The sequence below is a fragment of the Aythya ferina genome (genome assembly GCF_964211825.1).
Source record: "Aythya ferina genome assembly, chromosome: 7".
NCBI classification, from domain to species: domain Eukaryota; kingdom Metazoa; phylum Chordata; class Aves; order Anseriformes; family Anatidae; genus Aythya; species Aythya ferina.
Genome location: NC_140302.1, coordinates 16,003,950 through 16,018,747, shown reverse-complemented (window position 1 = coordinate 16,018,747; position 14,798 = coordinate 16,003,950). Strand labels below are relative to the sequence as shown.

At 44.4% G+C, this 14,798-nt stretch overlaps 1 protein-coding gene across 2 annotated transcripts in view; it reads left to right on the top strand.

Annotated features, from left to right (window-relative positions):
- Positions 1 to 33: 33 nt before the first annotated feature.
- ADK (adenosine kinase) overlaps positions 34 to 14,798 on the top strand; it is a 278,828-nt gene continuing 264,063 nt past the window's right edge. The window contains exons 1-2 of one of the 2 annotated variants that reach the window (XM_084526511.1): positions 34 to 184; positions 13,250 to 13,324. In XM_084526511.1, coding sequence (XP_084382637.1) covers positions 129 to 184; positions 13,250 to 13,324 — 131 coding nt within the window. In that variant the 5' untranslated portion in view covers positions 34 to 128. Of the gene's footprint in view, positions 185 to 7,953; positions 8,152 to 13,249; positions 13,325 to 14,798 lie in introns of those variants that run through there. The other variant, XM_084526512.1, reaches the window with a different exon arrangement.

The window sequence follows — 14,798 nt, the reverse complement described above, 5'->3', positions numbered from 1 at the left end:
GTCGGAGCGGGCGGGCGGAGCGGCGGCGGCCGGGCGACGGCGGCGGGCGGAGCGGCTGCTCCCCGCGCCTCCCCCCCACCCCCCGCCCTGCTCGGCGGGGCCGGGCCGAGCCGCGCCGCGCCGCGAAGATGGCAGCGGGGGAGCCGCAAGCCAAGAAGCTGAAGCTGGAGCCCAAGCAGCTCAGGTAGCGGCCGGGGCAGGCGGCACCGCGGCGGGGCGGGGCGGGACGGGACGCGTGGCCCCGGGGCTCCCCGCGGCTCGGGCTGCGCTGCGCGGTCCCCGGGCGCTGTGCGGGGCCGGCCGGGCGCGGGGCACGTGGAGCGCTGCGGGCACCCCGAGCGAGCCCCCCCGACCGCCGGGCTCCTGTGCTTGTTTCACCGCCCCGGCAGAACCGGTGGGGCTCTCCGTGCGGGAAGCGTGGTCGGAGAGGTGGAGCGGAGCTTTGGCTGGTGCCGTTCCTGCTGTGTTTTCTCGGGGTTATTGAGGCACGGGTGGATGTGCCCGATACCTGAGCTCCTTCCAAGCGCTCAGGATACGGAGCAGATTAATGACACAGGGCTTGAAACGCCAGAAATTGCCCTGGTGGTAGCTAATAACTTGCTGAAATACAGCATAAAGAGATGTTCTCATCGCAGTCCTGAAGAACAGCCCCTTTCAGCGCTGATGTCCGTACCCAAAGAACTAATCCTATTAAATTTGTTAAAGTCAGGGTACTTGCTCCTCTGGCAGCTGAGCGACTTCTCCAGCCTAATAATAGTTAACAAGCTCAGTTGCAGATAATGGAAGAGGAAAAATGTAACTGAGCTCTGAAGGAAAATAAATGGCTTGCAGCAATGTAAAGTTGTAATTAAGAAGCATCAGCTATTTCTGTGGGCCTCAGAGCAAGGAGGAACAAGAAACTGGGAACTGCAGTGTTTCTGCTTATAAAGCTTATTAGAGGAAACTGCGTTTTACCTGCCTCAAGCCCAAACATAAAAATACAAAAATTTGAGAACGTTGATGAAGTATTCAGTTAAAAATGTAAAGGATGTTCAAAATGGAATGGGACGCCATGGTAGCGTACTTCGTATCAACCTATTAAAAAAAAATAATAATTTTGCAAGGTGCACAATGGGTCAAAAAAATAGTAATGCTGTTAGAACTTCAGTACTCTCAATCTGTTCCAGGTTAGTTCAGTATGAAGTGCCAGCTAGACTCCAGTGCTGTCTGATAAGAAGAGCAATGCCATAATCAGCTGGTGATCAAACAGTGTCGATGAGTGTTGTAGGCCCCAGACCGGGCTCGTGCAGTGGGGAAGGTGGGCAGGCTAGATTTGGCAGACCTCTGATCTTGTTTGCTGCAAGAACGTGCTTGGCTGCCTGCTGCTGGAGGACCTTGGCCCCTGCTGAGAGCCAGTACAGAAGGTACCAGCCCGAGTGGCAGAGGTCCCTTGACTTTGTCGTGTTTGTAACGAGGCTGGGTTGTTAATGGAAGCCGTGCTACTTGTGCTTGGTAGCACTGAAAGCAGTTAGCCTATGGATCAGAAAAGAAGTACAAAAAAAAAACAACAACAACTTGAAAAAAATCACTTGGGGGATAACAACTTCATATTTGTCATACTAAGAATTACGTGAGAATTTGTTGTTCTCAACATCTGCATTTTATACTCTACAGTCTCTTCAGAAGACCATGTGCAATGGACCAAACAAGGATGGTCTCACACCTTACTGTGCTGCCATATGTTATGAACCCGTATCTTTCCTCTGGCTACTGCACAATCTATTTTGATATCAAAAAATGACATTAAAAGTTAAATTTCACTCATTGTCACCAGCAACAAACATGTCCCTCTCTTATATCTTTAACTTGTCACTTTCTGAAAGTGGCATCAGGGAGGTTTCATGGATACAGCCTCAGTGCCTTTCAGGCAAAGTAGAACAAAACCAGCTGCCCCGTAAGGTAGGCAGAGCTCAGCTGGTTCAGCTGAAGTTCTTTGAAGGCAATGTAGGATGGTTGGCTTTTGCCACCAAGCAAGCGTAAGACCCAAAGGAGCGTTCCCAGCACAACAGGGCATTGTGCTGACGTTAATCTGCTGGGTGTCAGGTTTTGTATTGTCTTCATTGAGGGGTGCAAATCCCCGCTAAAACCGACGGGCTTTAGGCAAGGCCGTTAATGCATGTTACGTGGCTCAGACTTCTGACCACATCTCTGCTGTGTGAAATAAAATATCACGGTGCGTGTCAACTGTACTGATTGAACAGAAAATTGGCTTGCAGAATGGCAAGCAGTTTGTCATTGAGCAGTACTATCAGCTTACTAGAAACATGAGGTATTACTATAAAGGAGAATTACTAAGGATCTGTGTCCTTTTACATTTGGTTTGGTTTTATCTTGGAAGTCTGTGAAAACTACAACCAGGCTTCTTCTGTTAATGGACTGTCACAGCCATGGAAGAATTTGAATGTTTTCTGTAGAAACATTTGGGCTGATATGTGTAATTCTGTATAGAAATCTGCACGCTTGCGGAAGAGAAAAATGAACAGTTGTGAAATCCTCCATGGTCAAGTCCCCTCTGTTACGTGATGGCCTTCTGGCAGTTCTGCAGCTGCTGCATTGATTAAATAGTAATGACGTAGCTGGCTGTTTGGACAAGTCGATTTATCTACATGAAGACAATGTAAGCATTGAATCTGACAAATTTGTGCAGAAGTACAAAGTACAATATTCCTCTTTTTCTGTTACTATTAGACATCTACTGCTTTTCAGAATAAATTATCAAACGCTCTGTGGGTAACTGTTGTCAAAAGCAGTCGTTTGTCATTGCTGTTCCAGTAAATTTTAGACAGCTTGATAGTCGTGAATGTAGAAATGTTGCTAATTTCATGCATTTTTAATTTTATTAATAAGCGGGGTTTAAATTTAGCTTATTCTTTCATAAGCTTTCTAAAACTGAAAGAAGATTCTGAGTATTTTAAATTAGCTGTGACAAAGCTTTCAGTTAGAATTTAGTAAACCATTTTTCTTTCTCTCATTATCACTGGCTTTTTTTTTTTTCTCCACCTCACTCTCCACTTATATTCTTTTTAGTTTGTCTTTGTTGCTTTGTAATTTCTTCACTTTTCAGTTACCCAGATGTGGAAACGCAGGTCACTTTCTCTGTGTCGGTACTCTTGATAGCCTCTTGGTACAAAGAAAGATCTGACTCTAGCACCTTGCTGTGTGTGCTCCCAGAAGGATAAAACCAGCAGATTTTTTATATTTTTTTTTCAGATGGATATTTAGACCCCTTTAGAAAGTAGACAAATAAAACCTTTTGATGACACTTGGGACGTATTTTTCTAATTTTGCTTCATCTAAGACGTAGCAGCAGCAATCTTCCCTTCAAAGTCATGTTGACAGAAATACATCCCAACACTGACTGTTTAGGATCTTGCTTCCATTGTGCTGATCTGTAACTCAGATCGCTGTGTGGATTGCCACGTGTCTTTTGCAGTTGTTGATGTAATCATGCAGGATTTATCAAAGCATGTGTTATGGGACATGGTTTCTACACTTTTGTATTCCTGTGTTGGAGAAGCTTGTTAGGGTGTTCCCTTCCTTTTAATTAAAGAAATCCTGTGCTTTATTGGGAAGAAGTGTGTGACTTGAGGAAAGAGGAGGCCACGGGAAGGCTATACATGCTGTGAACCATGAGCACAGCAGGGGTCTAGTCCTTCCTCCACTGACAGTACCTGCAGCCCACCTGGCAGAAGGGTCATTCAGGGGTAGTTAGTCTCTCCTAATATCCTCCAAAAATGTATGCCTCCGACTTAGTGTGTTGCCTCACTGAAGCCAGCAGGACCAGTCTTGTCGCGAGAGGTGCTTACATGCACGATTACGTGTGGGAGGGGAACCAGGGCAAATATGACTATTGAATAATGAGTCGTGAAGTTCCTGTGAATTCTACCAATTTTGAGAGTTCCTTCTTTTTCAGCAAATGAAACAGCTTGTGTAGAATTACTCATCTAATCGGATCTACTAATGTTACTTATAAACAGACATGGAAGATGTCTGGAAAGGAGACAGAGAAGTAATTGAATATAGTGTCAATTGTAATAGTGTAAAACGGACTTTATGCAGAACAAGACCTTGGCTTCCTCTGTTGTCACTGAGGTCTATTTGAAGTGGAAATGTTTGAACCAAAACTCTGGCTTGTGACTCAAGGTTGTGATATTGAATTGGAATAGCTACTTACACAGGCAAAGTACATGAGTATTTCACAAAACCAGTTTCAGAAGCAGGGAATGTGTTGCTGTCTAAAGGTCATTAATTAGTATTTGCTGGCAATGTGTCGGAAAACCTTATCTTCTTGAAAGAAGTAAATTGAACTCAAAGATATGATGTGAACACTAGGTTTTCTCAAGGATTTTCATCTTGTATGTACAGAACTCACTTCTTAACGAATTTCAATTTACATTACATACTAATGTTATTTATACAATAAATAAGCATTTTGTGTGAAGGTGAGAAGTCTTTGAGTATTACTCAGAATTAAGTGAAGTTTTTTTATTATTTTTTCCCATTTTGTAATGTAATCATTTCTTTAATGATTGTTTGGCCGCAGTCAAAGCTGTTCCATGCCTGAAGGATATGGTAATGTAAGGCAACTTGCTGCTTTTATGCTACTTTTGGATTGCATTTCTAGTGAAAGATATTAAATGTTATTTTTTCTTACACATTCAGAGTTACAAATCAGTTGGAACTGAAGGATTAGGCTGTTTGACTTGAATAAGATAGAGGAAAAAAGAATAGCTGTCTGTAATATAAGGAAGGCAACAGACTTACAGATTTTCTTTTAGATTAGAATTTACGGATTTTCTTTTGCTTTTACAGCTGTATTGTTTGTGAAGCTGGTCTAAAAGAAATGGATTATGCTAGGGGATTTTAAATGTAAAATATTCCTAAGAGTTTGCTAAGATATTCATATAAGCTAAAAATGTTATATTTTATTGTAAAATACATTTTTTTCTCTGCAGAAATAGTTTCAAAACAATCATTTTTGTAGAAAACTCATATAAGATGTGTAAAATGCTCTTATCAAAAGAGAGTTAATGGACTTTGTGCTTGCTAGTCCCATTTTATAATGTCTGCTGAGGCTATTAGGTAAACGATCAACCTTCTGTCTCACGGGGTAGTAGCATGGACAGCTTACCTAAAATTAACCTTATTTTAGTACTTAGAAGAAATTGCATGAAATATGAGGGTTGATGGAGAACTTTTTGGTTCTGTAGTAATGTAGATGATTTATACTGAATATTGTGTTATAGAGCACAATGCAGTCCAAGGCTAAGGCCTAGTTTGCCTGTATCTTGGTTACACAAGTTATATATGTATAAAATGTATAGTTTCTCGGATTGCTTCAATAAAGTGCTGTTTTGCAAGCTCTCCCATACTTGTCTGTTCGTGTAAGCACTTTAGCGGAGTCACCTGAGGTGCAGTAGTTCATCATACGTACAGGAACTGAGATGGCCCTGAACATCTATTCCTTACTGTATAATAACAGAAGCAGTCAGGAGAAATTGTGGCTAGAGCCTGTCAGGTACTACATGGTTTTAGATGAAAAGTTGTGAACTCTGTATTTTTGCTGGGATTTCTGAAGCCAAAACACGTGCAAAGGCATGGGTCAGCCGCTCTGTGCAAGCCGAGCAAGTTTGGAAGGAGCTGGATGGGCTGAGCGAGTTCAGACAGGCTGCCTAGCACACAGCTGGTGTGACTACAAGTCAAACTTGTGGCACAAGCTTCACAAAGTTAATCTGTGAATGACCATAATTGATAAATGACTGTTTTATTAGGGCTTCCCTGATTGCTCTTGCTCTAGCTGTGTGTCAAGATATCTAGAAGTTATCTGGCAGACAACCAAAAACCCCAGTAGTGGTAGGTGATGCCTTAAAGACATCAGTAACAGTAGGTTCTGCAGGTATGTGTTAGTGCAAGCAACATGATTGTTCGTACACTTGGGTATAGTTGTAAGTTTATAAAGTTCTATTGTGCTAATTCACAAAAGGTTGTTTAATTTTCTAGAAAAACAGCCTTCTCATAGCATCTTGCTGAATTGGTAAAAAGTTAGAAACATTTGATGCTACCTCGTTTGGACTCTGTAGCTTAATATTCATAATATGCAGTTGATATATGGTAGACATTACTACAAATATAGGTAATGTGTTATATCTGTTTGGTCCCTTTTATGTTCTTTCTGACGTGCTTGTTAAAGCCGGGTAATTATTTATGAGGGATGCTACTTCTTGATTTTTTTAAATATGTATTTATTACTGAAAATGTTGCGATGGGACTAACAAGACATGAGTTTTGTTACTGCTATTGTTATATTTGTCTGTGTGATAGGATTTTCCTCCACCCCCTCATTTTCAGTTACAAAACAGAGGTTTGGCTGTTAGGCACTGAAATTGTTAAAATAAGAGTAATTAATTGTCCAGCACAGATGGGAGGATACAGCCATTGTGTGTCCAAATACAGTATTTACTTTTAATTACAGTTTAAAATCCTACTTCAGGATTTGGGAACCTGTTGTATTGTGTGTTGCAAGCTTTCGCTTAAGGGATTGGATGTGTTTCCCACTCCCCTTAATTTGACTTTTTAAGACCCCTGACCACTTTTAATAACTAGAATTTTGTGAGTGATAATTCATCGTCCAGTTGGGAAATCCAAAGAAATCCGTTTAACCTCAGGTATTAAACATAAATATTCCTATTATCTTCTAATGATGCCGTAGGTCCTTAAGCATCATGAACATCTCAAATTTTGACCTCTTAAGACACACCTTAAAATCAGCAAATACTCGAAATGTCAGGCTTTAATTTTTCTGAGTACGATATTCCCATTTTGTAGATGAAGAGGCTAAGGCTAATAATAAACACATTTGGAAGTTTACGTATTTAATTAGAGGTAATATAGCCTTACTTAACAGAACAACGTGGGATTCGCTTTTGGCAAAAACAACCCTTTCTGACATCAGTTTCATGAATCAGTGCTTCTGGTGCTGGTAAGTTAACAAAACAAGCGCCAAATCGTCACGGGGGAGCAGCAATCTGGCAGCCAAACGAAGAGCAAGCGGGCAGGAAGACAGGAAGAGAGGAAAACACCAACCTGGTGTTGCCGATGCTTTCCCCCCGTGGCCTGGCAGCTCCCGTCGGATGTCACGCGCTGTGGGATGAGGTTGGAAGGTGAAGGGCTCGGATGGTGGCAGCCAGGCCCGCATCTCAGCAGTGTCCCCGCTCGGCCTGAGGCAGGTGGGGACGACAGAGCCACACTTGGAAGCTGCGTGTGGCAACCCGTGAGTACGGTAACCTCGCGTCTGGAGATGAGGGGACCCTGCACCTGCACCTGGTGTGTCAGGGCCCTGCAGGTGCCTGTCAGCGGTGGCTGAGGAAGGCGTCGAGAAGGTGGCCGATGCCTTGCTGAGGTCGTACCCAGCAGGTGCCAATAAAAGGCGTCAAAGCGCATCCTTGTGCGCTGTGGGGGGCTTTGCTCCGCGCTGAGGGGGCTTGTCCCGGAGCAGCCCCGGGGCACACAGCAGGGATGGTGGCTGCAGGCAGGGGGACCTGTCACAGCCTGAGGGGAGCGGGGTGCCCTCGGGCGCGCAGCCGTTGTCACGGTGCCCTGGCCGTGCCCGGGGCCGCGCTGGCCATCTTTACTGCGGGCACTGCGACACAGCCCGGCCCCGGCGCGCTGCCCCCAGCCCGTTCCCCTCCCTTATGGCGGGGGCCGCGGCTCCCCCCTGGGGCAGGGGCACGGAGGCGGCGGCCCCTCGACAGCCGGGGAGGCGCTGCCGCCTGCCCGCATCAAAGATGGCGGCCGGGGAGCCCGGGGCGCCGGGCGGGTCGGGTCGGGCCGCGCCGCCGCCGCCCGGTACCGCGCGCGTCCGAGCCGGGGCGCGAGGCCGGCGGCCGCCCCGCAGCGCCGGGCTCCCCGCCGCTCCCCGCCGCCGCGGGACCGCCCCCGGCCGCCGCCCGGCCAATGGCGGAGCGCGCGGGCGGGCGGGGCGGGGCGGCGGCGCGCAAGTGGCTCGGGCGGGCCGTGGCCGGCGGCTCAGTCGCGGCCGAGCCAGGCGGGGCGGGCGGCGGGCAGCGGGCGGGGAGGCGACGGCAGGCGGCGGGGCGCCATGCCCACCCTCAGGTAACGCCGAGCCCCGCCGCGGCTCCTCGGGGAACCAGCGGGCGGCGGGGCGGGCGCCGCGTCCCTCCCTCCCTCCGTCTCTCCATCCCTCCTTCCACCCGCCGTTCCCCTCGGTCCCCAGGCGTGCGGGGGAGCCCCGCACCGGCAGCCCCGCTCCGCTGCGCTGCGACCAGGAGGCGGCGGTGCCCGGGCACAACGAGCTCCCCGCAGGGCTGGGCGAGCCCCGGCCTCGCCGCCCCCGCCCGCAGCCCCCGCTCGCTGCCCGGGGTCCAGGTGCCGGCGGCCGCGGTGCTGTCGGGGCGAGCAGCGCCGGGTCCGTGCTGTAGAAGACCACCAAAGTTTGGCGGCGGATGCTGTCTTCGCCCAAGATGCTCCAGTAAGCCGGCGTGTGGGCAGGCAGCTCCTCTGCCACGTGCTGCCCAAACCTGAGACCTGAACGAGGGCAGCGCGGGGCAGTTGGGTGCTGTACGCTGAGGTGGCTGGCTGGAGGTGGGGGAAGCTCAGGAACCACACGGTGACAGCTCTGAAGTGGCTTCAGCGTCAGAGGGCCAGCAGCAAACGCCGTGTAACTCACCTGTAATTACGTTTCGTAGGGAGGCACGGTGAGAGGAGAACGCTGTTAGCCAAAAGCTTCTGGCTGTTCAGATGCGGCTGGCGTGGTGCTGCTTGGTTTCAGCTACCTGTGTGAGGGATCTTTGGTGAATCCAGATCTTGTGTTACGTAAGGTCTGGCTGTGCGACTGAAGTAAAAGTGCTTCAAATGCGCCTGGTTTGGCGTTACTCCTTAGGGTAGGATCGTGCCCTATAGGTGTACCTGAGCTGTCAGGTTTTACAAATCATCCTCTTACATTGGTAAATGGAAGGCAGGGCACACAGCAGGCAGTGCATTGAGGTTCTGTCACGCAGCCGGGACACCCAAGTTTCCCAATCGCGTTTTATTATGGTTTTTTGACTGTAAAGTGAGTCAGCATGAGAATTTATTTCTGTGTATGTTACAGCTGCACAGCAGGATGAGGTTGTCACAGACTAATAAAAAAGGTGGATTTATCAACTTAGCTCCTGTTGCTATTTGTTGCTATTATGTAGACGAGAGTATCTTTGTGGCAATTAACAAGAGAAAATGTGAAATGCTTTTTAAGAGGTAATGGGATTTTTTTTAAGCAAGACAATGCTGTAGCCAAGTGCTCAAACTATTCCTCTATCTGTGTACCAGTGCCCAGTGCTTTCACTGACATTTTGATGCTGCTGTTCCAATCAAGTGCACAGTAGTTATCGGTGATAACAGAATTGGATGATACTTAGACATGGTACTGCCACTGTTCAGCTGCCAGCTAGAGGCAGAACTTTATTTTTAAAGATGCCAGGAGCAGCATAATGATTTATTAATATATGACCAGGATTCCAGACACAGCTTTTCAGATCATTCAGTTATGGTTAGTGCTGTTGATCTCTTTCAAAATGGTTGAAGAGCAGCTCAGTACTGATGGCTTTTTTTGTTTGTTTAGGTTGTTTGGTTTTTGCGTTCCACCAGTTTAGTTGCACTCCATTATTTCTGCAAATTGTGGTGAGGAGAGAGTCCTGTGTGATGGGCTCTGTCTATTTGTGAAAGATTAATGGTGATCTCCTCTCAAAGTGCCGTAATTAGGAGGTGAAGATATATTTAATGGATTACATGGAACTTGTAATTAAAACTAACTCTTCATTCAGTCCGGTGGTAAATGACAAACTCATTAAAATACATTACTTCTTGCCAAGCATTTAGAATGCAAATGCATCCTAAGCCGTCTAATGCATCTAAGCTTTCTGTCAAGCAAGCTGGCGTTGTTCCTGTAGTTTTGTCTGCGATGCGGATGGCATATTTCTGTGTCCGAACAAGCCTTAGATTTGTATCAACATCTTGTTCTTGTATATGTACTGTATGCATATGCCTATTGCATATGCATATATATATACACACCCACACATCGGTATTGATACAGTCAGATGTACGTCATTAATTTTTGCAGGTGGAGGGCTTGTCACTTGTTTCTCGAAGAGATAAATGTTATTTTGCAATAGGTTAGTCAAATTAGACAGGAACATCCTTCTGGAATGAGTAGATACCATCACTTGCGTGCAGGAGATGGGACTGGATGGAGTCAAGGAGGCTGCGGTGTGCATAAGCGTTTGTTCCACGTCTGGTGCAGACGTGTATTACTCAAATAACCAGCGTATTGTGAAATCTAACATTGGAGCAATCTCTTGCTGCTTCCTTGCTAACTTATATCTAGATGGTTGCAAATAATCTGTGAAGCTTTGATCAGTGCAGGTGTCCAATGTGACTGAGAAGCAAACACAAGGCCAGTAAGGTTCACATGTGGTGTTGAAAGCATTAAACTCAGTGAGAATGTAACGTTCCAGCATCTCTGATGCTTGCTTTGGTGATTCGTAAATTTAGCGTTCTACCGGATCCTAAATTTATGTTTGTTTATGTGTTTTTGCTCTTTAAAGTCAGCTATTGTATATGTGACATATTCTTTTCTTACTGTCGGTACAGAGGGGTGCGTTACAGCTGAGTAACTGCCTACCTCATCTGATGCCACAAATGAAGCAGCGGTGTAACAGGGCAGGCAATTTGCAGCCCTTCAAGCAGGGAAGGGTGATTTGCAGTGTAATGAAGTGCAACTTGCACACCACTGAAATGTAGCCTTAGGTTAATCACGTTGAATGTCCTAAGGGTTTACACTGCAAGGTCTTAAACAGTAGAAACACTGGAGTCTTCGTATGGTGGTTTGCAAATCTAGTATTAGAAAATGCTGATTGCAGTGTTGTCAGCTTTAACTTGTTCAATTTTTTAAATGTGACTTTTATTTAAGAGATTGTTTAGACTCTTCCTATTTAATCCAAGAAGGTATTTTTACCATACTCGGTGTGACATGATTACAGTCTCCAGTACAAATGGAGCTTGTGATTCTTTATTAATTGTATTTTTTTTCCCTTTCCTGTTCGCAAATGATAGCGTGCAGTTGTAAGCATGGGAGTCCTAGTATCTTGGGACTTCCTTAATTCAAACATCTAGCTGAAGTAACTGAAAATGTAGAAACATCTGTTAATTGAAGACACAAGGCTAGCTGTTAGTATATATTAGTTCGTGTCTTCAGCTTATTTGCAAAAATAAGTTGCGTTACATCTTCCACACCTATCTTCTCTTGAAACTTTCCATCCCTGATGGCACCTTACTACACAGCCTCGAGTGTACTTGAGAGGGGGTGATTGTAAAAACCATCGGGAGAACAAAAACTTGAGGATAGAAGAGGACTGTCCAGGATAGACCAGGGTAGAACTGGTCCTATGATACTACTGATGAAATAGTTTTTAAAATGGAAAGAATGTCCCGTCTAGGGGCTCTGACTGCTATCCCCTTTATCCTTATGTTGTCTTAACTGGAATCTGTCTTCCCCTCCTCTTTTCTTCCACCTGTGTATAACTTAGCATTATTTTGATCTGCTTTTTATATTCTAGTATTTAACAAAAACAGCGCTTCTCACACTAGCAGAAATACTTGGAAATACATTTTTTTTTTCCAAGCAGATTTTGCCTTCTTCAGTTATGAGTGAGCTGTATTTCTGTCTCAGTCTTCCACACGAACTTGGCAATACAGTGAACTGGGCTGTGAAGGCCTCTTTTTAAAGCTACAACAAAAAATAAGCTACGTCAGGCATGGTTTGCTACATCTCTATCAAGGGTGTTAATCATGTTGACCACTTCTTCATTTCTGGACTTCAGATTTTAACGTGTAGCGGAGACTAATACGGCATCCTAAAAAAGAGGAAGCGTGACAGTGTATTTTTGGCAAGCATCTCCAAGTTTGACAAATATTTGTCAGCTAAGGGCCTTTCTTGTTAGCTGTGAGAGGAAGTACGTGGTTGAGTTTCCAGGCTCTGTTGGATGCAGTTCGGGAGGTTGTTCCGTGCCGTCTCCCTTCTGCTTGTTCTGTCTTCTGTTTTTCTTATCTTGCTGAGTAGAAGTTAATGAAATCCACCATTTAGTGGACAGATGTCACGTCTGTAAAACATTTCTCCTGCTCTAAATGGGCCAAAACAATTGGAAGCTCATTGGCTTTGAGATCCAGCCGATAGCGTTATCCAGCTTCGAGCATTCAGTTAGTGAAGGCTGCAGTTGCAGTAGTGCTATTTGGGGGATGGAGAGACCGGGAATCTGCTTCCTCTGCTAATGCTTCACAGGGGCTTGGTAAAGAGGGAGACTTATTTGGTGGCATTGATACCAACGCTACCTTTGGTAGCTACAGCAAGTGCTTGTCCTGCCAGCTGTAGGCAGCAGGTGTTGGCTTAGCAAGGAATGTGGTGGTTTTGAATGTTGTTTTAGGCAGCCTTGGAGAATGGCTGCATTCACTCCCACTTGACATTAGGCCGTGTATCTAATCCCTGGGTATTAGTGCATTATCACCCAAATGCGTGCTTGTCAGGAAAATGTAATACGTGATTTCTGGATGGGTCTTCGAAAAATAAAATAACAAAAGCCAGCTCATTCAGTTGTTGACAGTATCTACTGATGGCTTGTTTTTATGTGATGGAAGTCGTAATGAATTTCAGTTTGATTAAAAAGCGAGAATGAATGTTCTTCATAGGAGGCTTTGCATCCTGAGATGGCTGACAATGCAGAATCCATAGGCTCTTAATCTCAGTTGATTAAAACGCACTTAAATTGTAAATTATTGGCCAGTATCAGAGTAAACCCAGCAACTGGGTCTGCTCAGTGAAATTTATATAAACTGGTTTGAAGCTCCCCATACTTAAAATCTGGTATGGTAACCTGAATGCAATTCTTAAAATGACAGAATGTGGTTTTGTATGCTTTATATACTCGTGACTTCTTGTAGTCTGTATATAGATCACAATATTGCTGTAAGCTGGTTCATTCAAATTTGACTCTTGGTCTGTATGCCAGGTAAATGGTTGCTACTGCACTGGGAAAAATGCCTATCTTTTTGTTCCTCAGTTGTATTAAAGAAAAACTTTCCTCTCTAATAAAAGATAAAATAAAATAAATCTTCAATGTACTGTATTAAAGTAACTTTAAAATAATTGGTTCTCTTACAGTGAAAATGTCCTGTTTGGCATGGGAAATCCTCTGCTTGACATCTGTGCGGTTGTGGACAAGGACTTCCTTGACAAGTAAGTCTTGACTTCTTTCTTGACTTCTTTTCTCTCTCTCTCTTTTTTTTTTTTTTTTTTTTTGGTCAGTTCTGTTTCCAGAATGATGCCTATAAAGAGGACTAAGTGCTTGTGTAATGCTAAGTTTACACTGACTTCTGAGGGATTTTTGGCTTTTTCTCAAAGAATATTTATTCCATCAGTCCTTTTATTGTTCTGGCCAGATGAAGTTGTGGTAGTGGTGTCAGCAAACAACTTCAGTGTTTCAGAATGTGTTTTTAGTATTATTTTTTTTTCTCCTACCAATTATATATTCTGGTCTTTTAGTGTAATCTTTGGTTGGCTTTAATTGGAAGCAATCATTAATGTCAGTGTGATGTAGTTACCTGTTGTATAAATGTGCTGTTTTTAATATATTGTTACAGCACTCTTTTTCTCTTTGTTTGGTAATGAATTTGGGGGCAAATGACCCATTTCTGTAACAACAAGAAAAGTTATGCATGTGTACTTCAATTTTTAGATTTCATTTCAATTTATCAGTAAAGACCAGGACCACTGCTATCAGGAAGCCTGTTATCTTACTTAAGCCTAGTTGTTATGCTACCATCCATATAACCGTATCACTGAATTACTGTTTGTATATTCCTGGTAGTGTTGAGATTACTCATTCTCAGATCAGTTTATAGAGATGTGGCTCTTCCAGAGTTGTAAAACGTAGTTGTTCTGTTAGATTCTTCAGCGTGAGCTCAGTTTATTCCACTTTCAGCTGCTTTGTGTCTCTAGTTTTCAAGTGATAAGTCAGAAAGTTGATTTCGTCTTTCAAAGTGCTCTGCTCACTATTCTTTGTTTCATTTTAAAAATACTCTTTTTCTCTAGTCATTTTGTGTTTTTAATGGGAACACCGGATCAGGAATAAATTTCTAATAACTAAATAAATAACAGGTGCAGAGTTTGAATATGTACTGTCAGCCACAAATCTTTTGTTATGAAGCTTTATTAAACACAATAATCTATTTGTTTTGCAGCTGATATTTTTATCACTCAAATTTACGTATGCAAATTTGAGTCCTGTCAGACGAGTTAAACTATCTCCTGGAACATCATCTGCTTTGTGAGCAGTTCTTAACTGCCAAAATGCCTCTGTGGAGCATTGAATTATTTAAAGCAATAAGCAGTCCTCCAGCAGTTTCACAGGGGACCTGCAGACAGTGTGATAGCTCTGCTAATAACCTGGAAACTGGGAAGCTTGTCTATGCTCTTCTTACGTACCTGATTTTTCTTCTAGCTTCCTGTTTGTGAGTGTGTTTGCATCGTTGTCCACTTAAAAAATGGACAAGCACACTTACTCCAAGTCCAACTGTGTTTGCAGTACTTTGTGAAGTAGGAATCAAATCCCATGCATCCTCAGACTGTGAGAGGAAATGAAGTAGCTAACCTAGGTATATTAGAAGTCCTAGAATTAAGTTTTTCAAATACTTCAGGGAGGTGGAAGAAC